This window comes from Apostichopus japonicus, chromosome 11, assembly GCF_037975245.1.
Source record: "Apostichopus japonicus isolate 1M-3 chromosome 11, ASM3797524v1, whole genome shotgun sequence".
NCBI classification, from domain to species: Eukaryota; Metazoa; Echinodermata; class Holothuroidea; order Aspidochirotida; family Stichopodidae; genus Apostichopus; species Apostichopus japonicus.
Genome location: NC_092571.1, coordinates 15,755,312 through 15,780,798, shown reverse-complemented (window position 1 = coordinate 15,780,798; position 25,487 = coordinate 15,755,312). Strand labels below are relative to the sequence as shown.

The 25,487-nt window shown below is 38.9% G+C and overlaps 2 protein-coding genes across 2 annotated transcripts; one reads left to right on the top strand and one right to left on the bottom strand.

The window, feature by feature from the left end:
* The first annotated feature begins 1,790 nt into the window (after positions 1–1,790).
* Positions 1,791–18,111, top strand: LOC139976046 (uncharacterized). The gene is made up of 14 exons (XM_071984443.1): positions 1,791–2,506; positions 3,481–3,852; positions 4,589–4,687; positions 5,182–5,661; positions 5,825–5,911; positions 7,453–7,563; positions 8,095–8,337; positions 9,124–9,264; positions 9,748–10,023; positions 10,635–10,937; positions 11,722–11,994; positions 14,400–14,540; positions 15,589–15,762; positions 16,891–18,111. Exons 1-14 carry the CDS (start codon positions 2,074–2,076, stop codon positions 17,040–17,042), a joined length of 3,285 nt encoding a protein of 1,094 aa, XP_071840544.1. The 5' UTR covers positions 1,791–2,073; the 3' UTR covers positions 17,043–18,111.
* A 1,613-nt stretch (positions 18,112–19,724) lies between these two features.
* Positions 19,725–25,443, bottom strand: LOC139976051 (uncharacterized). Its single transcript, XM_071984453.1, has 4 exons — positions 25,099–25,443; positions 24,199–24,354; positions 23,122–23,247; positions 19,725–22,158 (listed from the first exon to the last, which is right to left on the bottom strand). Exons 1-4 carry the CDS (start codon positions 25,160–25,162, stop codon positions 20,939–20,941), a joined length of 1,566 nt encoding a protein of 521 aa, XP_071840554.1. The 5' UTR covers positions 25,163–25,443; the 3' UTR covers positions 19,725–20,938.
* Positions 25,444–25,487: the final 44 nt, after the last annotated feature.

The following is a 25,487-nucleotide window of genomic DNA, read 5'->3' as shown; positions in this document are numbered from 1 at the left end:
TCACGGTGTAGTGCGCTATTCAGTTTTCTCCTCTCGATATATATATATATATATATATATATATATATATATATATATATATATATATATATATATTTTGTGTACATATAAGGATAGAAGAAAGTAACAATAAAGGTATTGCTATGCATGCTTTCATTGAACAGGGGTTACAGAATCGCCCAACACTTTATGGGACAACTACTAAAAGCAAATGTTGAAGAATTTGCTTTATTTTCAATTTCATTTCTTAAATTGAGAGGTTTATTAAGTTGGAACAGCTGCATTATGGGTATTTTGAACCATAGAGTTATATTAATTCTCTTCTTTCGTGTTATCTTGGTCAAATCTCAATGTAAGTACAAATATTTCATCGTTTGTTGAAGGCAACCATCGCAAATCGGTAGAATTTGGATGAAGTAAAAATTTATCCTTTTGAATTTAATTCAGATAAAATGAGGCAATCACGTGTGTCAGTTTCCTTGATATATATTTTTCCATACTTTTTACTTTAAATAAACTTTGTAGTTATTTGTATATATATATATATATATATATATATATACTTACATTGATAGTTGTACAATAACCGTTGGCAAATTATTTGAAGGTGGGCATATCTAAATTTTACCGTTTTTATATTGTTTTATTTTGCTTTGCTAGTTTATACCATATATATCTGATGTTGAGAGTAAATTACGACACAGGCATAAGAGATAATTTTAAGAGGGGTGAATCCCTGGGCCACCGGAGCCATAGAGGCTCTGAGTCTTAGGGAGAAAAACGGTGCACACAGAACACTACTATACGGTTAAAAGTGACAGTCTGAATTCCATTAAGAAGATCGCATTGCGCTAGTGCAGCCAGTTATGTTAAAATAATACTTGTGTTATGTATGTATAAAAATATATCTATACCATTAAAAAATAATCAAACTTCGACCTGTTCTAATATCTCCCCGTTTTTCTTTCTAAATAATGGTGAGAAAACTTCTTGCCGTATGAATTGTTCTAACGTTGAAGAGGTAAATAATTGGCTATCATTGGATTAATTAAACTGTATACATCTCCATAACCCTGGCTTCCAGCAAATTGTTGCTCATTTCATATGGGGGCCCGCATCTAACCCTTGGCCCGGGCCCCGAGTTAACCGTCACTGCAATGATAATTGTATGATACGTACGGTTTATGTTATATGTTGCTTCTTGTAAATTTATAGATTGAAAATTCCTTCTTTCTTTTTACCTGTGCATCAGTATAACCATCGAAAAATTATATTTTAAAAATACACATATAGTTTTGGTTTTAGTTATATTTCTTTCAATTTTACGATGTATAACCGGATACTTTGTGCAACGTCATGAAGACACGTTGACATGTTATGTATATTCATAGCTTAAATTAATTATAGCCTACATGATAATCTGAACATTATACATGGTGTTACTGTACCGCGTCTATGGCGTCGACTTGGAGCAACAATGCCCCCCCCCCCCACCTTCATCAGCCGGAGCTAATCGTTCAGTCGGGGCACTTTTTTTCAAATTTAAAAAAATATTTATTCGCACAAAATATAATCTATACATATACCACTAGTATGTACCATTTGACGTCTACATTTTGAAAGTATCTGTCGGTGGGAAATCTTCCTCCTTCGTGGAGTCCCATTAAAAGACCAAATTGCCATATCCCGCGTTCTTAACATTTTTGATCCGCCTACAGCCCGACCATACGGTTCATCCCCATATCGAGAATCAGTCCGGGAATTTGAAATTGCCCCCTCCCCCCTCCCGACCCACCGGCGCCATCATCCACCTTTGAAGTTCTTGGCACGTCATTGTTGCTACTTGGCTTTTGTAACATTGGGGTTAAACTGTGTTGTCGAGAGTTTATGAAACAGACGGCAAAGTGCGCATAGGTTTTCAAAATGTGTTAGTTATGCTAAACTACGGCTACATCGCACCGTTATAAATATCTTGTTTTCAGTGTGGAGTTTGAAACGTTTTGCGCGCTATTTTTGTGTCATGTTTTATGATATATATATATATATATATATATTCCTTTAGGTCCAGTGGACATGTCCGCAGACCCTTGTAATTCCGGTACAGATCCTGTCATAACGATGGATTTAACTAACTATGCTTCTAACATGGCCTGCCAAGAAGTTGACATTAAGTCACCGAACTATCCCGGTATTTACGGTTCAACACTACCATCCAATTGCGAATGGACTATAACGGTTACCAACCCCGGTGGAATGTATACACTCGGTGTCGACTTTATCGATTTTGAATCTGAGACCGCCGACTCCTTGGAGGTAGAATTTGTGACAGGTGGAGTCCCAACTCAAGCCTTCATAGGAAATTCTGCAGACTTTATGACGTCGTACCCTGATCCGAGAACTAAATTAATTGCAGCGGAAGCAGCTTCAGTAGTGATCCGGTTTACTTCTGCGGCGGGTTCAACAACCGCCACTGGATTTCATCTGGAGGTGTTAATTGCGAGAAGTGGTGAGTATGAAAATGACTTTGATTTATTCTAAGAGGTTGCTTGTCACTTGTACATGTCACGTGACGAGGGGAGGGGTGGGGACCGCGACGCCGAGATCCCTGTCGAGCCCCGGGGGACAATCATGCCACCGGGCCAACTTTCTAAGGTTGCCTCGGAAATTAGAATACATTATTTTGTATCGCATATTTCCCCGGGTCCCCTATGGTTGACCCCGATCACCCCCCCCCCCTACCACCGCCACACACACACATGCCCTCTTATCAGGACTGGAAGGAGGCGGAGAGTGGATCAAACATTGGAGGCATGGTCCTCTCTCTTTCATGTGGTAATGTGATTGAGAAGGCCGCGGTTCAAATTCTGGTAGAGGCGTGAACTGATAGTGCGACAAGGACAGTGTTTTTCCTTCAATAACCAATACTGGTTAAAAATAAAGATGTAAAAGACATAGATTCATGTATAGATCAGAAAGAGGTACTTTCTTTTTAATTTTATTTTATATACTGTACACATCCCCTCATTAATATCATCTGCATCCGCATTTTGAAGAGGGATGGGAGGGGGTTGGGACTGGGTAGGCAGGGGTAATTTAAGAGGGGCACCAACATATTAACATTGCTTGATCCTGTACCTTGTAAAGTTGTTTTACACGTTATTATGGTTAAAAAAAAGGCGGAGGGAAGGTGGGGGGGGGGGGGGAGAGGGACAGTAGTCTTTGCAGGGGAGACTACGGTTCCTCGGTGAACGGCCTGTCTACGGGACTGCTTGATAGGTTTTTGATTAGTTTAAAGCCAAATCATCCAATTATCCATACTTTCGCTTGATATTATTCATGTGAAGGATTTATGAGAGAAACTGTTCTTTGTTCATGGTAAGGCACTCACCAATGGATTTAACATGATGTCTCAATGTGATCAAAGGGTGCAACGAATTAATAGATGTATATTCATGAGGTAATTTATTATTCATATCGCAGATATTTGCAACGATTTTACCGGCCCTTCATCTTTCGTGCTGTCGGCCGCTTATCCGATCGCAGTTTATGCAACGAGAAATTTCCCAAACGTCGATACGAGCAATGAAGAATGTGTCAGTGACGTCACCAGTCCTGCCGATTCTGCCGTTTACGTTCATTACGCTGATGTAGAACAACAGAGCCTCGAGGATTTCTTGTACATCTACGATACCTCGGATCCTGCGGCAATAAAGCTGCTGCGACTCTTGTCTCCTCGTAGGAAGACATCTTCGCCCGCTGATTTCGACTCACGGACTACGTCCATCCAAGTAGTGTGGGCAAATAACCCGACTGTGCATCAAAAGGGCGTCATGATCAAATTCTCATACACAGGTATTTATGATGTACTGATACAGAGTATAACAATTTCGCGATTGGCGAGAGGTGTTTATGTTCTATTTCGGTGAAATTATATACATTACGTTATCATATATTCGGTTGGTTAAATGCTGTAGTTAAAGGAATAACGAAAGCATGAATCAAAGACAATTTATATTATTCAGTAACTTCAAAACTATCTAATGGCAGGGCCGCAGCCTTATGATTTTTATCCGATATTCACAGCAGGTGAATTACAGGCAAGGAAAACGTAAGAGTAGACCAATGTAGGTGTTTTTCTCTTGTCTTTGATCCCTGCCTTCGTTTTTAAGTATCAATCCATTCATATCAGAACCATACAACCTTATATTGCACGTCCCAACAGATTCACTCAAGATTGCTTCCGAACGAACATAGTGAAATATGAGCGGTTTCATTTTTCTACTGCGCGTGCGCGTGTTGACATCTTTACTGAGACAAGCGAAGAGTTCGCCTACATTTTCATCATCATTATTATATTTGGTAAATCCAACCTTCTTCACGGAATATGAAAATCAATCATTTTGAAAGTAATTTATATCATTGACGGTAAGATTCAAGTAAATTTTTAACCGAAAACGAGGAATAAGTTATCAAATCTATCGGTATGCACAAATATTATACAAACAAGGTTTATTTCTTCATATTTGCAATATAGAATTACAGCCATCTTGAATTGCAATTATAATATATACATTTTATGAACTCCCAGTTGCAGTTGACACAGTAGTTTGTAATGACAACGGCGTCATCAGTGCTACATGTGACTGTCCCACTACTTTGGTCAATCCGACTGCGTCCTGTGCTGTGGGTAAGATTACCATAGCATGCCGACACAGCTGTGTCGTCTGCATAGCTTGTATTTCAGTATAGACCTATTTGGCAGATTCCAGTTTTCATTGTTTATGGCGGTTAATGTCGTGATTAAAGTCGTTTTAATTGTTAGAGTGGGTGAGTTGAGTTTTAGAAAAGAGTGAGGTTAAAAAAAATCTACAATGCTTACGCACTCGGTGAAAGAAGCTTCTCGACCAAGGTGGGTGGGTGGTGGCGTCACTCAGCCTTATCACTTTGACTCACTTTCAAGTTGAAAAAAGCTCGTATATTAGAATAGCTGAAAGTCATGCTTATCTTTAACTCGAACCTTATAAATTGTGATTGTTTGCCTGTAAGTACAATCTCATTTATTTTGAATGAGCTCAAGGTGTTGGAGGTTTCAATGATTAATACGTCGACATGAGCCAATGATATGGAAGCAAGCCTAAACGATAACAATTTTTTAAGTATATTCTTATACTTTATCCATAGCAACCGCGGATGGATTTGTAGATATCAACGCTTTAACGGCCGATACGACGTGTAACCCTGACAACGCAAACGCGCACGAACTATTCCTCTCTTACACCGAAGCAGGTTCGTATCAGCTGGCTGCCACCGGTGGTTACTATGCACCTGGTGTTTACGACGACAATGCAGAATGCCACTGGTTGTTCACAGCTCCAACCGGTAGTGAATTATACCTAATTATCCGCGATTTCGATGTCGACGGTGACCGAGATCGGTTTCAGTTTCTTCAAAGGGGATCTAACGGTAGAATCTTTCGATTTACCGGGGACGAATCGGCTACGAATATACCATACAGTTCAGGCGGAGCGATGATGAATTTTGATGTAATCAATGCACTGATATTAGGAGCCGATGATCGAATGAAGGTGGAGTTCGTTCCCATGACAACCGACGGTACTGTTGGCAGAGGAGTTTTGTTTGAAGTTAGAGTGATTGATCCCGGTAAGAAGCACATTAATTATCATTTGTCATGCCTATATATATAGTTTTATATTTGAGCAATTTAAGTGATATTTGAAATCATTTTGTTCACATTGCGAGTCGTTCTCTATATATAATCTTATACAGACGTTAATAAGCACAATTTCTTTCATGCCATTTTCAGCCTGTCCAACTCCCTGTGTGAATGGTGGAGTTTGTGTGAAGACATGTGTCTGTAACCAAGGTTACCAAGGAGCAGAATGTGACGAAGGTATGTGACGTCATTAGAGCAATAATTATAGCTTCCATCACTTACAGGGCACTACGAGAGGCAGTGAGTGGGAGGGAGGGAGGGAGGGAGGGAGGGAGGGAGGGAGGGAGGGAGGGAGGGAGGGAGGGAGGGAGGGAGGGAGGGAGGGAGGGAGGGAGGGAGGGAGGGAGGGAGGGAGGGAGGGAGGGAGGGAGGGAGGGAGGGAGGGAGGGAGGGAGGGAGGGAGGGAGGGAGGGAGGGAGGGAGGGAGGGAGGGAGGGAGGGAGGGAGGGAGGGAGGGAGGGAGGGAGGGAGGGAGGGAGGGAGGGAGGGAGGGAGGGAGGGAGGGAGGGAGGGAGGGAGGGAGGGAGGGAGGGAGGGAGGGAGGGAGGGAGGGAGGGAGGGAGGGAGGGAGGGAGGGAGGGAGGGAGGGAGGGAGGGAGGGAGGGAGGGAGGGAGGGAGGGAGGGAGGGAGGGAGGGAGGGAGGGAGGGAGGGAGGGAGGGAGGGAGGGAGGGAGGGAGGGAGGGAGGGAGGGAGGGAGGGAGGGAGGGAGGGAGGGAGGGAGGGAGGGAGGGAGGGAGGGAGGGAGGGAGGGAGGGAGGGAGGGAGGGAGGGAGGGAGGGAGGGAGGGAGGGAGGGAGGGAGGGAGGGAGGGAGGGAGGGAGGGAGGGAGGGAGGGAGGGAGGGAGGGAGGGAGGGAGGGAGGGAGGGAGGGAGGGAGGGAGGGAGGGAGGGAGGGAGGGAGGGAGGGAGGGAGGGAGGGAGGGAGGGAGGGAGGGAGGGGGCGAGGAGGAACAGGATTGTCAATATTTACTCTTCTCTCTTTGATATCTGCAATAAAGACCCGGAACGAATATATAGGTTACATATTTTGAAGACCAAACAACGTTGCAGGAGTCACACGGTGACGTATGTGTCACGACTGGAGCCTCCTCTATTTCCTGTCGCAACGATATCATTTTTATATATTGATATAAATAAGGGGTTAATCAACGGTCTAGCGTGCGTTACTCACAGGATTAATGCACGATCGGGGGATAATGCAAGCGATGCACGAGGGCGGAGCCCGAGTGCATCCAGCGATAGCATTAACACCCGGAGTGCATTAATCATGTGAGTAGCGCACGCTAGACCGTTGATTAACCCCGTTCATTCATACACTACCATTTGTGTGGGGGAAAAAATCATCAAACAAAACATTTTTGGTTACATATAACCAAAGATTTATTAAAGTGATGCCCCGTAATTTTACCGTGCGTTACTCACAGGATTAACCACGGTCAGCTGACCTGAATGGACCAATAGGATTTAGGAATCTTTATTAAGTATGAATGAACGTACATTCAACAGTTATAGTTGCTGAATCTGGTTTCGAATAAACCCTGAACACCGAGAGGGAGGAGAGGGGTGGGGAGGGAGGTGATCACATTGACAATGGCCTTTCATTGCTACTAGTGCCTCTGCCATCTTTTCAGAAAATATCAAGTGGAGCAGCGTATATCTCAAATCGATTTGGGTAAATGATCCATTTTGTTCATTCTTATCTAATTCCCCCCTCAGCCGTAAATGTTGAAGTCCAGGTGATTACAGGTACCGTCACGGAAGGTGTTAATACAGTGTTCACTCTACAAGCTATGACCGACGTTCCAGTTCTGGAGTCCGCCATTATCAGTAAGGAAATAGCTCATTAAAATATATTGACTACTTACGGTAAAACTGCCATTTTGATAACATTGATAATACAATCTTCTTTCATGTTCTAAGTCAATTTATCTCCCAATCTGGATTAATATACTTGTGATCTTTCTTAGAGGTTTTTTTTTTGCCACAAGCATCTTTACAATTTGAATTAAGTTTAGAGTTTATTTGGGTACGCTATGTTATCAATGTCATACGAAAAGTTTCTACTATTTAAGTATATCACTATACTAAAAATATGCGTAATATATTCAAAATGTCATAGCAGTATTTCATGAGTTACTACAGTACGTTCCTAACTGTATTACTTTAAATCTTTCGTACATTGAAAATTTTAAATCTATGTTGAGTAGCCTAATGTAATCACCTTCATCTATAATCATACTTGGTAGCAGGAGCTGGGAACGCTCTGACAACCGTTTTTGTTATCAATCACTCCCTTTTTAAAAAAGAAAAAGAAAAAAAGAGAGATCATTTCCCTTCGCACATTTTACTTAACTACAGCCTTTCAGCTTGAGCCATCTACAACCGCCGTGGATGGGTTTGACTTTGCCTCGTTGGGAACCTTCAGCTGTACTATAACATTTAATACAGACACGTGCACGGTGGATATCCCAATTATTAATGACGCCCTCACTGAACCCGGTGGTCCCGAACTGGTAGTCGTTTCTGTGGCGTCCGTGATTGGTCAACCTGCCATAACACCTGGAGTTAGCGCTACTGTTCAAATAATTGACGAACCTGCCGGTAAGTTAAGTAACCTTGCCACCTTATACAAAGGAGGACCTGTCTGCCTATTTATTACCCAACATGTCTTCTTCAGGCCCTCGACACGGGACAGGGTGGGGGAGGGGGATCACCGCCGACAACATTCTTCTGATTGATGATTTTCACGCAGTCATGATACCGTTTCAGCTGGTAATTTCAACACCACTGAAACTTGTCTTGACTGTTGCCTCTCCCAACCCTCCCCCCGCCCCCCCCCCCCCACACAGGCCTGTCTTACTTTTGTTTCCTTCAGATGATGTGGAGTAAATTGAATATTCAGTTGTTAGGTTTTGTCATACTGAATGGAATGACGTCATACAGTAGGTCCTTGTAGTCTTAGCAGCAACTTGTCCGACATATATGTATGTATGAGACATGCATTACATGACATATGTATCATCAGCATGTCATGACGTCACTTGACAAGACGTGACGTGCGTTAAATCACGTGACTTTACATTTCTTTCGCAGAAACACATGTAACGCTTTAAAGGTTATCATGCAGTCTTGATCCTAAATATGCTAGATAGCTAAGTAATGGTCACTAATTCTCAATCTGCCAACTTTATAAACGCATTTTCCTCATGGAGATATATCACTGTACTTCTCAACATATGGATATTACTCTCTGGTATAAAAGCCTGCGAAAGGTTTTAGCAATTTTAGCGCGCTAAAATTTGGGCCTTTTATACTGGTCACCAGTCAGCTATGATTATATTATCACCACGTTCGCCATGTTTAATAAATCCATTCAATTTTTTTCAGATGCGGGATTAGTACAAGCTGTCTTTGACAGAAGTATTTACAAAGTAAACGAAGGAGACGTAGCTACTACGGTTTCTCTAACGGTAGCATTCATTGACGGCGATGGAATGCCAACACCCATCGAAGATACAGGCACAATCAGTAAGTTATACATGCTATGTTTCAATTCCTCATAAAGGTGTACTTATTTACATTTGAGAATATTTCGATCTATCAACAGTTCGAATCAAAAGAGTCTTGCTATTCCTCGTTGGATACAAGGGGGGGGGGGGGGTACATAAGAGGAAGAGCACATAAGATGAAGAGGAGGGGAAGCACGTAAGAGGATGGAAGGGAAAGGGAAAGAGAGGATGCGATTGGGTAGGGAAAGGGGAGGGGTGTAGGTGCGATCTACATTTCAAATATTCGCCGCCGTAAATCGTTCATAGTTTAAACTTGTAAACTGCGATTGGTTATCCCCAGAAAACCCTCAAAAGTCCAAATTTTCCATCCCAATTCTTAAGTTATTCAGAGTAAAATCCTATTTTTATTTCGTTCTTCTTGAAAAGATTGTCTGAAAGCCACTCATATTTCCCTTATTATAAATATGTATATATTTTGTGATCTACTTTTTCCTTCAATTAGATCTCATTTATCCTCAAGAATCGACTCTGGACACAGCTATTCATTTGGGTGATTATACGCAAATTAACACGATAAGTGTCACAGCCAGTGTTAGCGGTATAGCTACAACCACCGTGGTGCAAACCATCACCATTTTGGCAAACACCGATGGGACCGGAATGCAAGTTGAAGAATCCGTTGAAAGTTTTCGTGTCAATATGAATGATTTTACTGGAGCCGTCAGGACAGAGGTTAGCTCAGTCCAGGCCTCATCGACGGTGTTAATTTATGATGATGGTAGGTAAAGGGAGGCACAGCACGTCCACCCCACCCCCACCCCATTTTTAAACTTTTATCCATAAAAAAATAAAAAAAGTGCCATGTTCTTGAAAATTAAGAAAACGTGTACATAAAAAATTACTCATTTGTTGAAAACATTGCAAAACTAGAATTTGTGGTCAAGAATTCACTGAGATCCATTTTATCACGAAGAACTGAGCTAACATTGTGAGGTACCTCTTCAACGCCAAATATTCCATGTCCATAAACGTTAGTGCCCTCAGTCCTCCCTCCCCTCCCCTCCCTCCCCCTCCCCTCCCCGCTCCCACTCCCCTACACCCACCCCCTCTCCTGTCAGCCAAATAGTACTCTTTCAACTTCTCATGCAGTATCTTTTATTAAGCTGCATTTCGCGTTATTTTCTCACAATCTCGACCTTTTACATTAGGAAATGAATGAGACAAAAGAATCTGTTACTATATTCTACCCACAATCGCTACAGAAATAATGAAAATTAAAACATAAATTTCAAACTGGGTTTTAAATAAATAAAATTATTAAAATGCGTTAGCTTTGTTTACTTGTTTGTGAATTTGTTGATTTATTAATATATTTAATTTAATTTCCAGATTTTGTGGATTTTGTGACAGTGATCAATCAGCCAAGATTGCGTAAGAAGGGTTATCAGACCTTACAGTTTTACGCAGTGAACACCGAACCCTCTTGGCAGTTACAGCTAAGTAAAAACGACCGACGACTGCAACTACCGGTCAGTGTGAATCCGTTAACAATAGACGGTAGTCCGTACGGTTATCATTTAAGCATCGACCGACCGAGGCGGCTTCCAGCCAGACGGTTCGGTACTTATAAATTCACATATGACTCCGGAACTCGCGTCAGGACTGTCAACGCGCATGTTAATCCCAAATCAGGTAATATGGGTGGATTTATACAACCAGGTGGGACAACGCCCAATGCTATAATACCACTATATACATGTCCTTCCATATCATGCTTTAAATCACTGGAACAATACAAACAGTTCCTAACCTTTATCTGATAGAAAAATATGAAATTCATACTGGTCATATACTGCATGTCACTATAATTACGGAAGTATTGAAGCGGGACATGAAATTGTCCCACCGGGCTATTTATCATTTAATTATATGCATGAATTTTTAACGGTAGCACTCAAATTAAGGGATATTAAATGCGATACATATATATTGATAAAATGTTCTTCCAGAAGTCATGATATAGTATATCATATAATATGGGATATACAGCTTATTTCATGGATAAATCATTCCTATATTAAAGGATATCACATATATAGGACATATACGGTTTATTTGGTTGAAGCAAGTCATTTTAGCTACACGATGTACAGTTTAGTTAGTTTGACATAATCATTAATTATCCAAAGGGATCTTGCTGTAACTTTTATCATTTTGGACGTGTCATTCTATTATATAATATCACATAAGATGTACAGTCCAGTTATATTCGGTTACATCATACAATTAAGATAGACAGATCTTTTACATTAATATCCATGACGTATACCCCAGCAGGAAAATCAAGACAAAAGTACGTTATGCAGGTATGAAACTACTGTGAGTACTTCTAACCTCAATTTACAATCGACATGGTCCCTATAAATTAAATCGATTTTAAACCTTCTTGTTTGTGTGTGTGTGTGTGTTTTCTCAGATATATTAAGCTACACCGGTGCGAATACGATCACAGTCTATCCTAGGACAGTTGGTTCAAAACTTCTCGACCAAGAATTGATCTTCGGTGTTTCTTACGATGGTACACTCGGACAGGTAATTAGATGGAAGAGAAATGGAAAGACGTTTTCAAATCGTGGTCGGGCTTTCTTGAAGTTGAGGAGAACTGACAATCTACCAGCTATTTATGAAATATCTCGGCGATTGAGACGAAGCATTGGCTGGGAAATCATAATCGAAATAATATTGTCAGGTTCGCGCATAAGTTTTTATTATTATTTAATTATTTTTGCCCTTCGAATAATTTAAGTGTTTATGTTTTTTTTTTATTTATCTCTTTAACATTTTACAGCAATAATTTGTTTTATATTATTATGATCCATTAATGTTTAATGGCATTGAGAGTGCATAGATATGGGACTTTATAAAGGAGGGGTGTAACCCTGGGGTCGTTCAATCCGATTCCTATGCCTGAGGGATTTGGGGTTTCTCCCTCACCCCCCCCCCCAAAAAAAAAAAACCTGAATAAACATAAATTTAGACGTCAACATTCTGAGGCAAATTGAGACGAAAAATTGGCTGGGAAATCATCATCGAAATAATATTGTCAGGTTCGCGAATAAGTTTCATTATTATTTAATTAATTTTGCCTTTCGAATAATTGAAGTGTTTATGTTTTCCTTTGTTAATCTCTTTAAAATTTCACAGCAATAATTTGTTTTATATTATTATGATCAATCAATGTTTAATGGCATTGAGAGTGCATGGATAAAGGACTTTATAAAGGAGGGGTGTAACCTGGGGTCGTACAATCCGATTCCTATGTCTGAGGGATTTGGGGTTTCTCCCTCACCCCCCCCCCAAAAAAAAACCCCTGAATAAACATAAATTTAGACGTCAACATTCTGAGGCAAATTAATCAGTGTGTATATAATTAGACCTAAACGCAAGGTTGTGCTTAAACTTAATTTTAAATTTTTAGTGAAGTTGAAAAGGGGAGCTTCACCGCTCTCCATCCAACATCACCTACCCCCCCCCCCCCGGTGGATCAGCGCCCGGTGTTTGTTAAAATGAATGTCGGATCCATAACAACTCCCTGAATTGATACACCTTTATCTCTGCTGATATAAGCCACTGATCAAATTGTCGTCATACCCCCTCTACTAGGGTGCACAACACAATGATAAAAGTTAAACTATTTTCGCTTGTACAATACAATGAAATCACGTTGCAGCATATGGTTTTTAAAATAAAAAATAATGAGAGATAAAATATACTCCAATTCTTGCAAAGAGTTTGGTTTACATTTACTAAACAACAAACGTTTTTAATTTCTCAAATAACACACCGAGAAGTTATTAAAAAAAGGGAATTAAAACATCGCTTTTTCGTCTCCGTCATTGATACGAAATTAGGTATTTGGAAACACTGTAACGACCTTACACAGCACTCAGGTCAGTGAATGACGTCACTACGATGCTCTTTAGTTTGAGGGTGCACTGTTCAATATGAAGCTGTACGTGATTTTCATGTCCGCATAACTGTTACTTTAGTTTAATTTAAGACGCAATGTTCATGACCTAAATAGATAATTAATGTCATTGTTTCTTGATATTCTCGCCATGTTGTACTTAAAAGTTGGATGGAAATTTGCAACGATTTCTCCTCCACAAGTGTTGTTTTGATCATCCAGCAAGCAAGCAAAATCCTAATGGTATACCCAACGATAAAATTAACTTCTATAACAGTAATTATAAGGAACTGATTCCATCAATTATGGGCTATATGGGCTATGAAAGCTATTTTCTGTCCAATGTTTCCCAATGTCGGAATAACTGTTTCGCAACCTGACCAAAAAACCAACGGTCACGGTAATTCACAAGATCACATAGTTGGCGGGCATGATACAGTATGCAGTATGAACGTGTTCACGTTATAATAACAGTTATAATAATCCAAAACATATGCTAGTTTAAAAATCCCAAAATCACATTAAACAAAGTAGAAACCTTTTTATTCACTAGATGAGTCAGAAATAAACATTCCTTGGTTCGTATAACAATAAATCCAAGAGAAAGGTCACACTGAGCGTGAGAGAAATCCAGCATTTGAACACATACGAGTGGTCAGTCTAACTCTGACATATTTCTCACTACAATGTAGCCCTATCACGTTGTTTACAAGCTAGCCTCGTGGTTTCGACTTTAAGATCAATCTTGCAGTACAGTAAACCATTGGACCATGGAGGTAAACGGAGCTCGGTGCACGTTATTAGCATAATGACGTCACAGGTCGATGTGGATCATGTCATCAAGAGAACGCTTCTCGCAAAATGCTAAAAAAATATATTTTTTAAATCGACAAGTTTAGGCTGTATTTTACAGCATTTCCCGACATCGGATTGACATTATTTTTTACAGATATGTAAAAACAAAACCACTCAGAACTTTTATGAACAAAATCGCATATTTTCTTAAATGACTGAATGTCGTTATTTTTCTACATTAAAATCATGCTTTTTAATATAAATTTTATGAGCATAGTCTTCAACACAAAGTATATGAGCAAGCTATTAAAGGTACGAAAAGAATATATTCAATTGAAACATAAACTAAACGTAATGCAATCATCATGATTTGTTTTGATTTTTAATTACAGACTGTCCACGTGGCTTGTATAAGGATGCAGTAGGGGACTGTACTAACCCATGTCCTGACTGCTATAATGGCGGTGTATGTGAAGTCGAGACGGGGATGTGTACCTGCCCACCGTGTTACATGGGTACAAATTGTGAATTAGGTAAGGCTAATTTATATATGGTAACAATTTACTTGAAATAACGATATTGAAAAAGATATGGGAGCTTATTCGAAATTACGAGGGAGAAAACAAATTGGAAATTACAAATACGAAAAAAAAAAAAAAAATGCGAAATTATGAAATTACGAAACACTTTTCGAAACTTCAAAAACTTTTCGTAATCTCCTAAAGATTTTAATATTTTTTTCTTCGTGTGGTAGCAATATGCTTACATAAAAGGCGGAAGAAAACGAAGAAAGGAAAATATCGTGAAAGTTAAAACTGCACATATGCTAGAAGGAATTTTATTTTACTCATATAGCAAAAATGTTTATTTGGGAAAGCATCAGATTACTTTTTCTAGTTTTTCTTTTATAAATAGTCAATCATTAAATATACCGCATCCTATTTTAAACACATTCTTATAAAGAAAACAGTCTTCAGTAACATTTTTTTCTTTAATTAAGGGTGCTTTATGCATTATATTATAAACACTCACAAACCGATAGCTACCTCGACTGTCTAATTAATACATTTCAGTGCTAACAATTAGTTCTCTGCAATCATGATGCTAGTACGGGTATACTTTTCTCAGAACGAGAAAATTAAGATTATGGATGTAAACATTGCAGTAGAATCATCATTTTGTTTTTTGTAAATACAACAAAGGTCTGTTAGAAAAAGTGACAGTACAACTTAAAAACGCATGCATGGCTTATACAAGCTTTGGTTCTTGGTATCCATTCGTGCTCAAGCCTGATCATGGGGTTCTTGGGACTACAGCCCCGGGGTCAGTTAGGGACATGGAAAATGTGGACTAAAAAATAGAGTATTTTCCTGTTCTCAAAATATCTAAGGAAAACGTTAAGTCTTCAAAGAGGGCGGGGGGGGGGGGGGGAAGAAGAAGAATTTTAGCATGTCTGTCTGTCTGTCTGTCTGTTGTTGATATTTGTTAACGATGAATCAAACATTCTGTATGTTCTATAACTTGCATGATGGGTTAATTTTTTTATAATTTTTATTATTTTATTATTTTATCATTTTTCAGTTCAATGTGATATTTATTCATTTGGACAAAGTGTTCCTATTTTGTGCAAGGACCTTCCTGAGTATGGCCGAGGTCAACTTCAGAGGAAAAAGTGTCAGGGTGTCCAATTCTGTTACGGAGGATTGTACGGCTGCTCTTGCGGCTGCGGGTTTTCGGGTCTGAACTGCGAGAAAAGTACGTCCAATAATCCATTGATTATTATGTTACAATGAATATTCATAGTAGTCCACACACTACAAAGGGACTCCGAGATACTTGTTTATATAACATCGTCATTGAGAATGGATCATCGTAAATGATGTATGCAAGCTTGTGGTTTCAATTAATTTTAGAATATTTTGGCAAACATGCTAAAATATTTATCACCTGTCAAAATGGCTTATGATAATGATACATTATTCAAAAAGAAAATTAAGATGATGTAGAAGCCATGACCAATGATGCAGTTTGCTGGTGGTCAAATTTAAATGAATACTTAAAGAGACTAAATTTTACTTCTGAGAAATCATATAGTCTGCAACAACAAAAATTGGGTGGGGGGGGGTTATCTGTCAAGTGGGAGAAACGGTATCCTTCTAGTTATGTCTATACAGTTTTGCCCCACCCCACTCGTTCCTCTTCCTTCTCTCCTTCTTACCCCCTTTCCACTTTCACCTCATCTATGGAGCATGTAATTTGGTTATGTTACTACTATGAACAAATAAAATTTGATCTAGAGCTAGGGTGGGCAACCTACGGCCCGCGGGCCACATGTGGCCCACCAGTGATTATTTTGCGGCCTGTGAGATGTCTCATGAAAAAGAAAAAAAAATCAATCTATTTTACATCATCACAAAAAAATGAGCTACTGTAGCTGCTTAGAATTTATCGGCACTAATGAAGCTATCAGGTAGGCCTATTATCCCTATTAATTATCAACTGTACTGTATTGACATTATGTTTTTGTGATTACAGATTAAGTACACACACCTATTGCTTGAAAGTCCTTGGAATCAAAGGTTTGAAATCAATAGCAGGTCGTTGGTTAGGTGCAGCCTAGTCAATTTTTCACTCCTTATATCTGGCCCATTCATTCAAAAAGGTTGCCCACCCCTGATCTAGAGATTTGAGACATAGCTTAAATCGGTGTGTTGATCTACACTGGCAAGTCCAATTTTAGCCAATCCTATTGCAACTATGCACAGCAAATTACAAAAAAAATGGTCGGATTGAAGTAATAATTAAGTTATGACATCATCAGAGCATCACAAAAGAGTAATATAGCTCTATGTGATAAGTTTTTGATACATGATTTTTCCACAGCTTGTAAGAAAGGACACTTTGGAGCTGACTGTAGTCTGACATGTAACTGTGTTGATGAACTCTGTGACCCGGTGACCGGAGTTTGTGAAAACGGCTGTGACAGAGGCTACACCGGAGACACCTGCCAGATACCTCTGTTTTTTAACACTTAGGTGGTGAAGAATAAATTAAAGTGAAAAAGAAAGTGCAGCTTTGTTAACCGACGCTTGACAACTCCGATTCCGTAAAAAAAAAGTGTCTGCGCCAGTCTTCATTTGTTTCAACAAATACATTTCTGATCTGAAGTTTATTTTTATGATTTTTTTGCAACATTAGTTTAGACAGATATATAGTTTTAAGATACTAGTCTTACCAATGAAATGTTAACGACTTTAAAGTACATATCATATTTCTATATTAATATCCTTTGTCATTCGATGAAAGGACTGGAAAGTAACAAACACATTTTTTGTTTGATTATTTAATTATGGTGGTGTTGGAAGGTGAATTATTAAAGGTCTTTTCAAGCTTTACCCTGGTTGTATGTAATGTGTGTGACCGACCCATGGCTACACAAAGGCAGCTCTCTGATTACATGTTACACTGAGTGCAATTCTGAGTTGGAGGGGCACCAAAACTTTAAGGAGAGGCATCAACCATTTAAGGAGGGGCACCAACAATTAAAGAAGAGGTAAAATGCTCATGACCTGTAAGCTGTGAAGTTTTTGTATGCACAATGGTGGCACAGACGTGAGGGGGAGGGGAGGGGCATAGTACAGTAGTATGTACTGGGGACACAGCTTGACTGTCACTTTTGGAAAGGCATGGGGTGCCAGGTCGTGCTTCAGGTACAAATTCAATTATGGCCTACCTTTTAAATTTTTTTTTTTTCCTTCTGTATATTATGAGGTTACATTTTTTATCCTATTTCCCTATCTAACCCGGGAAAACGGCAGCGCGTACTAAGCTCAAGAAGGGTAGCTCAAGAAGTCATTTGTTTGAGTTCCATTGTAGTTAGTAATGTCTCAGGTCACCTTTCATTGTCACAACTTCCTACATGTTACTAACGTGTATGTGGCAGTGTGGTAAGTTAAGTAAAGATAACTGCAGTATAAGGTGGGATGTGGGAGGATGTAGGGGGGGGTTGTCGAAATTGCTCTCCGTATACAATTCTCCAGGGGCTGTGTGTTGATAAACATGAGACAATTAATTTGCTTGTTCTCTGTTTATGGGCCAAAGCTTTGGCAAAAGGTACATCTGGAAGAGGGAAAAAAAGGTGGGGAGAGGGGGTCGAGGGGCTCAATTTGACATTGTTCTAAAACTTGTGCAGTTATTCAAATCTCATCACTGTTATTCCTGTTAATGCAGCATACATAACTATACATGTCACAAACTCAAGTTTACTTGATTATATATTTCTTTGTGTATTTATGAGCCACTATATTCTGATCTCTTCCTTCGTCTCGGGACGTCATGGGAGTGCTTATTGCTATATACCGAACCTAGGGCCTAGGCCTAATTTGCTAACATTTTTACGAGACGTAAACAAATGTTATGTCCTTAAATTACCAAGTGTCATCTCTTACGAATACGTCGTACGTGAAAACTGTACAACATGCAGTTTGCATCTCTTCATGCACGATACTCGGACCGAGGATCCTTTAACAATAACAGTTCCGATTGGCATTGAGTACATAATCTTGCCTACTCGGCCTATAGCTGAGGCCTAGGTTAACTTCTAGGCTAACTAAGGCTAGGCTAATTACTTACGGCTCACTTGCCAGTTTTTTCCTTCGAGGAGTGTTCTTTCTTCCTCGTTATTAACCAAATCAGACACATCATCATCATCTTCACTTGTATCTGAGGAAGGAGTTGTTGAGCGAGTTGTCCGACCATAGCCTAGCTCCAACACTGAATGAGTTGATGTTCTTCACAGTTGGAGTCTAAACTCTGAAGCAAGGCTGCTATAGCTATTTGCTTGTCGCTAAATAGATCACAAGGCAGTTACATAGGCCTACACCTATGTACAGCGCCTAATGCAGACTCAGTAAACAAACAGTGACGTCATTTGTTTACTACTTTCCCTTGTCAGAAGCTGTCTAGCCGATTTTTTTACAACTTTTAGCCTATTGAGGGGGCGTCAATCCTAATTGATAAGTGAGGGGGGGGGGGGTCATAAATGACTGAAAGGATAAAACTGAAGGAGTGCACGCGTACACCACGAACGCCTTGGCGCAAAGCCTTCATCGGGGTGTGAGGTCCAGGGGCGAAGTCTCATTTAAGAAAAGGTATAACTGTATCTTGAGATATAAACCCAACCAGTATCTTTATTCTACAAGACAGTCATCTTTGTGAATGAACCCCCCCCCCACGCCCCCTACATTTAAGAAATATCTCGCTCTGGTTACTTTTAATGCAATGTCTGGGAGCTGTCATTTAGTTAATCTGTGATATCATAGGATATTAGACCTTTCCTTTCTCTTTGCCTTTTTGTCATAGTTTTAAGGTAGAATGTTAACAGTGTTGACACTGAAACTAAAGCATTCTGTCTGAAAACATTAAAGCTGGATTATCACCCCAAAAACGGGAAAAGATGTTTTAGTCACTGTTTGGCTGATAAGTTCTCAATGACATTTATTTCTGTCACCATATTGACCAATCATATGGTTCAGGTCTTCTTTAAGAGAAAGTGCCTGGTATGTTAAAAACTATCGAAGTGAATTTAACTATAAAAGAGTCACAAGGATTGAAGATAATTTAAAGTTTAGGCAAGTTTTTACCAAATTTATTTCTGAAAGATTGAAAATCTTCTACATGCTCATGCAGCGTTGGGAAGCCATAAACGACATCAGTGCCTATATAAACTTTTAAGTATCAATCTAATTATATAGAAGTGTCGCGTCCGTCATGGTAAGGCAGATTTCGATGGTCGCGTGCATGGCAGGGACGACAAGAATTACGTAAATTACCAGTCCAACAGAGATATATAATGATTTCGTTCTATTTAATTTGCAGGATTGATTAGACTTAATACGTTGAACCCTATATAGGCCTATATGATCAGCGGAAATATAATTTTTAACGTGCCTTTCACACACGGAGATCTTACACGATATACAGTAAGACTGAATTGGCTTACAAAACTGCTATAAGCGAGGTAAAAGACATGTCACTTTTATACAATCATAACTTAAAGTTTCTGTCACAAGACAGCAGCAGCCAATCACAGCTCTATATATGTTTAATTCCTGGAAATCATTTAAGGGATTAGCTAACAGAGTATTTACATACATCTGCATATATTAAATATACATGAGGGTTCACGACACTATAAGTGTTTGACATAACAAGAAGTAATAACATACGGTGAATACGGCTCATAATTGTCACATATTGTTTTCATAATCCAGAGGTTTTTCTGCAGTAGGAATCATGATAAGAAAATAAAATTATTCGTCGCTTGCCAAGCGACAGTGTTGATTTAGAGTAATGATTCACGTAACTTAATTTCAAAAGTAAAAAAAAAACTCGAAGAAGTTCGCCAACCACAAAGATAACATTGACTAGAGTTACTCAAATTGACCTTAAAAATGGAGCGATTTGTTACGTCTCTGCCAAGCGGTGCATGACGAAAATTGTTCACATCGATTTCCAGTCAATCAAAAGCAATCTATAGAGTGCGTATGGAAATCCATTTTTACATTTAATCGGGAATCTTAGATATCTCAAATTCTATTTCAGATATCTGAAATTCTAATTCAGATATCTGAATTTTAATTCAGATATCTCAAATTCTATTTCAGATATCTGAAATTCTATTTCAGATGTCTGAAATTGAATTCGAAATATCTGAATTAGAATTTCCTATATCTGAATTAGAATTTCAGATATCTCAAATTCTCTGGTATTTCGAGATATCTAAAATTGACTTTTAAGATTTTAATTATTTGTAGATATCTTAAATAAATTTGAGATACCTGAAATTTAATTTAAGATATCTGAAATTATTTCGAGATATCTAATATTCCTGATTAAATGTTAAAATGGTTTTTCATGAATGCGGTCTTCCTTACAATGGAAATGCGTAATACTGTTTATAAGCCGATACATAAACGACACCACAGAAGTTAAAAGCGCCCTTACTATCAATGACGTAGTAAGATCCATTATTTAGATTTGATAATTGAGCGATCTGAAACCCCTCAATATCTGTTGCGATCATTTCCCAATCATAAGTGATGGCGCTATTCACAAAGAGATCACTGAAGGAGAAGCCATGTGGGATCCAGACGTGAAGGTATGCTGTCAGAATGTCAACTGGTAATGAAAATATTGGAAAGGTAAACTTGCTTGAAGTCGCTTGTTTGGCAGAGGGAACATAAAACATAGACAAAATCCCACCGCTTGTAGGTAAAGGACGTGGAGTTGTAAAGTGAGCCAAGAGAAAAGGTTTCGCAGATGTAAAATACATTGAAGAATTAGTCACGTGATTTAGTTCTAGATCTGTCAAGACCTCTCCTCCAGTTGTGCTTATAATATTGACTCCTACGTCTGGGTAATTAATAAAGGCATCGGTGAAAGGCGTAATAATTCTCAGGACCGATAATTCTTCCAGACTTGGATATCTGACGATTGAATAACTATTACTCCATTTTGAAACTGGAATCAAACATTCGTAGAATGGGTCCCCACCGTTCGTATCGACGTCATCCGACTTGTCGAACGAATTTCCCGCCAAAACGCAAACCGGTTTATTGGCTTGCACGCGCATACCCGACGGATCATACAAGCCACCTAGATAATAGGTCTCAAATTGGTTCAACATAGTTGACACCATGCGGCTATCTAAAGCAATTTTCACAACTGTGTCATTGTCGATTGCCGTGATGGCCACCTGTGAAACACCAGCATTTTGAAACGTCAGAACCCAATAATCAACACCGAGTTGCTCAATTGGCAATAATCGAAACGCATCACTACGGTGTGTCGACGGTGTGCAATGGTGATGACCGTACGCGTGAATCGGTACATCGGCTTCGATGGCAGCGGCGGTGTATACTTTACTATTAAAATCGTCATCGTGCAAGACAGCATTCAATGAAAAATGAAAGAAATCTCCTTCGTTGGGACCCAATTCAAAGGGAATATCTGGAATGGTATCGTCCAAAGGGAAGAAAATTCTTCCGGTTGCGTTGGTCACCGTTGAAGTTGAACCGATGAACAACTGAACCGTTGGGGATGCACAAATTGCGGAAGGGATAGCAAAGGCAAACTGAGGGTAAACTGATTCTGAGGAGAGAGAGATACAAAGTAACCGTCGTGATTCATATATATGCCTTCTTTACTGATAAGTGATAATAATAATGATAATAATAAAAATAATAATAAAATTATAAATATATAAATAATATAAATAATAATAATAATAATAAAAACGACGACGATAATGATAATGATTCATATATATGCCTTCTTTACTGATAAGTAAAGTAAATATTGGTTTATGTTGTACTCCAAACCCAAAGTTTTCAACTTTGTTCCATTCGTGGACCATATAGAGACAACGCAGGCACTTGCAAGGACCTCCAGATACAGAGAACACCAGGTACCAATAACCTCGCCCACCCCCCCCCCGTGATGATCGGGGGCAGGCTGGAGTCAGAGAAATGTCGGATTCCTCAGTCTTGTCAGCGAATATAATTCAGACTAATTTATCCCGCTGGCTGTTACGGACCCGATTCGAACCCCTTTGTGCTCAGGGACCATCATAGAATTTTACGGACGCTTAATGGTCCGTGGAAGCCAGATTGGAAAAAAAATTGTTCTGTATTACTCTTATACACTGTGGCTTGGATGCTTGACGAGCATGAACGAAATCACATGTGTGGCAATTAGGGGGGGGGGGGGGGGGGGAACTGGGGCAATTACAGACAAAGCTTTCCAAAACCAGCGCACGATAATAGTATTACTTGTGATTATAACTATAAGGTTTATTTACAAATGACGAAAAATTTGATTTCTCATAACTAAAAATCTACATGGTCATGATACGGAAGATTGAGGGTGCCATGAAAGGCCATCGTGTCAGCTATCCAGTGAGGGCTCAGTTTAGGCTATAGTGAGACCTTCTATATAACGGGACAAATACAGAGAGACCACATTTGCTTTGATGAATCAGTGTGTACGTCAAATGGGGGATTTCTATGGCGATGGCTGTACATTAACAGTATAGAACATAATTTATGTACTCACTTTGGTCAGTAGCATTATATGATTGATTGTTTCTTGGATATGGTGAGATAACAATTAGGTCATCCTCGTTCGAAGCCTCATATTTCTCTTCGCTTCGTTCATGTGGGTCGATAACGCTTAACAGATCTACAAAAGTCAGTGAATAGGATACGTATAAAGATAAGGTTTATAAACAATAAATATATCAGAAAGTTCTCATATATACGATGTTTTTTCCGATTTTTTTTTCTTTAAAGAGAGATTCTTTCATTAACCACTGAATGAGAAACGCAACCAAGTGTCTCTTCCACCTTATTTCTTTAAGATGGGAATTTTACTAACCGGTAAACCACAAGAAAAAAACTGTCGCATCAATTGTTACCAAAGAATGCATGGAACTAACTGTTTTTTTTTCATGGAACGCGGAAAGGGAACCGCTATGTGACGACGAGAAAAAGTAGTGACTATATTTTATGCAAATTTGAGTTGTAATGATGTGAAATACGGTGGTCACGATGTCAACATTTAATGTGATCAGATAAATTACTGTGGTGAAAACATTCTGTGAAGACTACAAATTTTTTGATGCAGTACAAAATCACGAGCAAGAACTTCATATGCAACGAGATAATGTTATGTGACGAGAAGTTGTAAACTGTGACAAAAACTTCATATGCAGTGAGAAGTTGTGTTACCCTTTCCGCGTTCCATAGCATAGAACGCGGAAATACATTCACACGTTTCAAACTGATTGCTACTAACGGTATACATGAAATCAAACTAGTTCAATATTCAATAATCAATAGTTCTAATTCTATTCTTGACTTGTACAAAACCTCGATTACGTACATTTCATATTCAGGTTTGTCAAATATCTAAATCCAGGTTATCTTCTGAATGGAATAAGATTTTTCTTAGCTACCTGGGGTTTAATTTTGTTATCACATTTATTTGTCAACCAGTCTTTGAAATAGTGTCTCGCGACCTTCATAATTATATAAATAATGATATATATATATATATAAAATAATAAATAGTTATTAAATAGGGCATCAATACAAAAAAAAAATCGCCCTATGAATCAAAGTGTTAGCTTACGTGAAATAGTTATGTCTACTCTTTCGATGGTTACAGTTTGGTTAGAACGATTGTGATTGGTAGAGGTCTCGTCGCAATTTATCATTTTGATCGTTCGTGTGTTCCGATCCACATCGGATCTTTGGTAACAGATTACCGTCGAAGTAAGCATATCTCCTATCGAATATAAATATGTAAGATAGACGTGAGTAAAAAAACAGAAGAAAGAAAACAAATGTCAGATAATAATAATAATAACAACAATTAACAACGACAACGACGATGCTGATGATGCTGATAATAATAACAATAATAACAACAATAACAATAATAATAATAATAATGAAAATCTACAAGGAATTGAAATATTAAAAACTTTCGAAGTAAAGGCAACATATTCCATTTATGTCGTTATAGTTGCATTATGGTATGTAACCCCACCCCACCCGCGCCAAATGCGTGATTTACAGCTAATTTTCTATTAACAGTTACTTTCATTTAAACCTCGCTGTACTGAATCTCTCCGCTGATTTACTGCCCTATATTACTCAAGTTGAGTGGATGCATAATACGGCGTAAAAGATCACTTTGGGTCGGGGACAATTATACCACGTATAACTAATATCATGAAAATGAAAGTATGCTTTCAAAGCCCCTCATATATCCCGTGCCCCTACTAGACCAGGGCACTAGGGTTGTATAGCCTCTGAGTATCCCCTCTCTGTAAACCTGAAGTGTATGAGTATAAGAGCACCGAAAGGACTATTTTAATGCAACGTTATGGAACAGAAACAGATTATGCATCACATATTTGTAGTGAAAAGGTATATATCAATTGGAATACGTAATTTGTACATGTCATTTACCACAAAGGCTTCTGTTACGGAAACTTTGTTATCTTGTCCTTACTATACTACTTACCAGCAACAAAGGCACTGCAAAACAGCATATGAAGCAAAGCGAAAATGCAATAAAGGGACCACATTTTCTACTTTATTATCCAATATTCAATTACGTTAATTCAACTCGCCGAAAGGTCAATCACTTCCTGATCAGTTTTGTAAAAACATGCAGTTATAATAAATTATAATCAGCATAGCTATATAGTAAAGTAATGCATATCTCCTTTCAACACGAACCTTTGACGATTTGAGTTTGTCTCTTTGATACATTCCTGTTTTACTGAAATTGGATCCATTCTGCTGAATGTTAAAGTTATCCTTGAAATTATTAAACGAGTTTGTGCAATGAATATCTATGTTAATGTCCACCATCAAACAAGAAAAAAAAAGAAGAAGATAAATCGAATA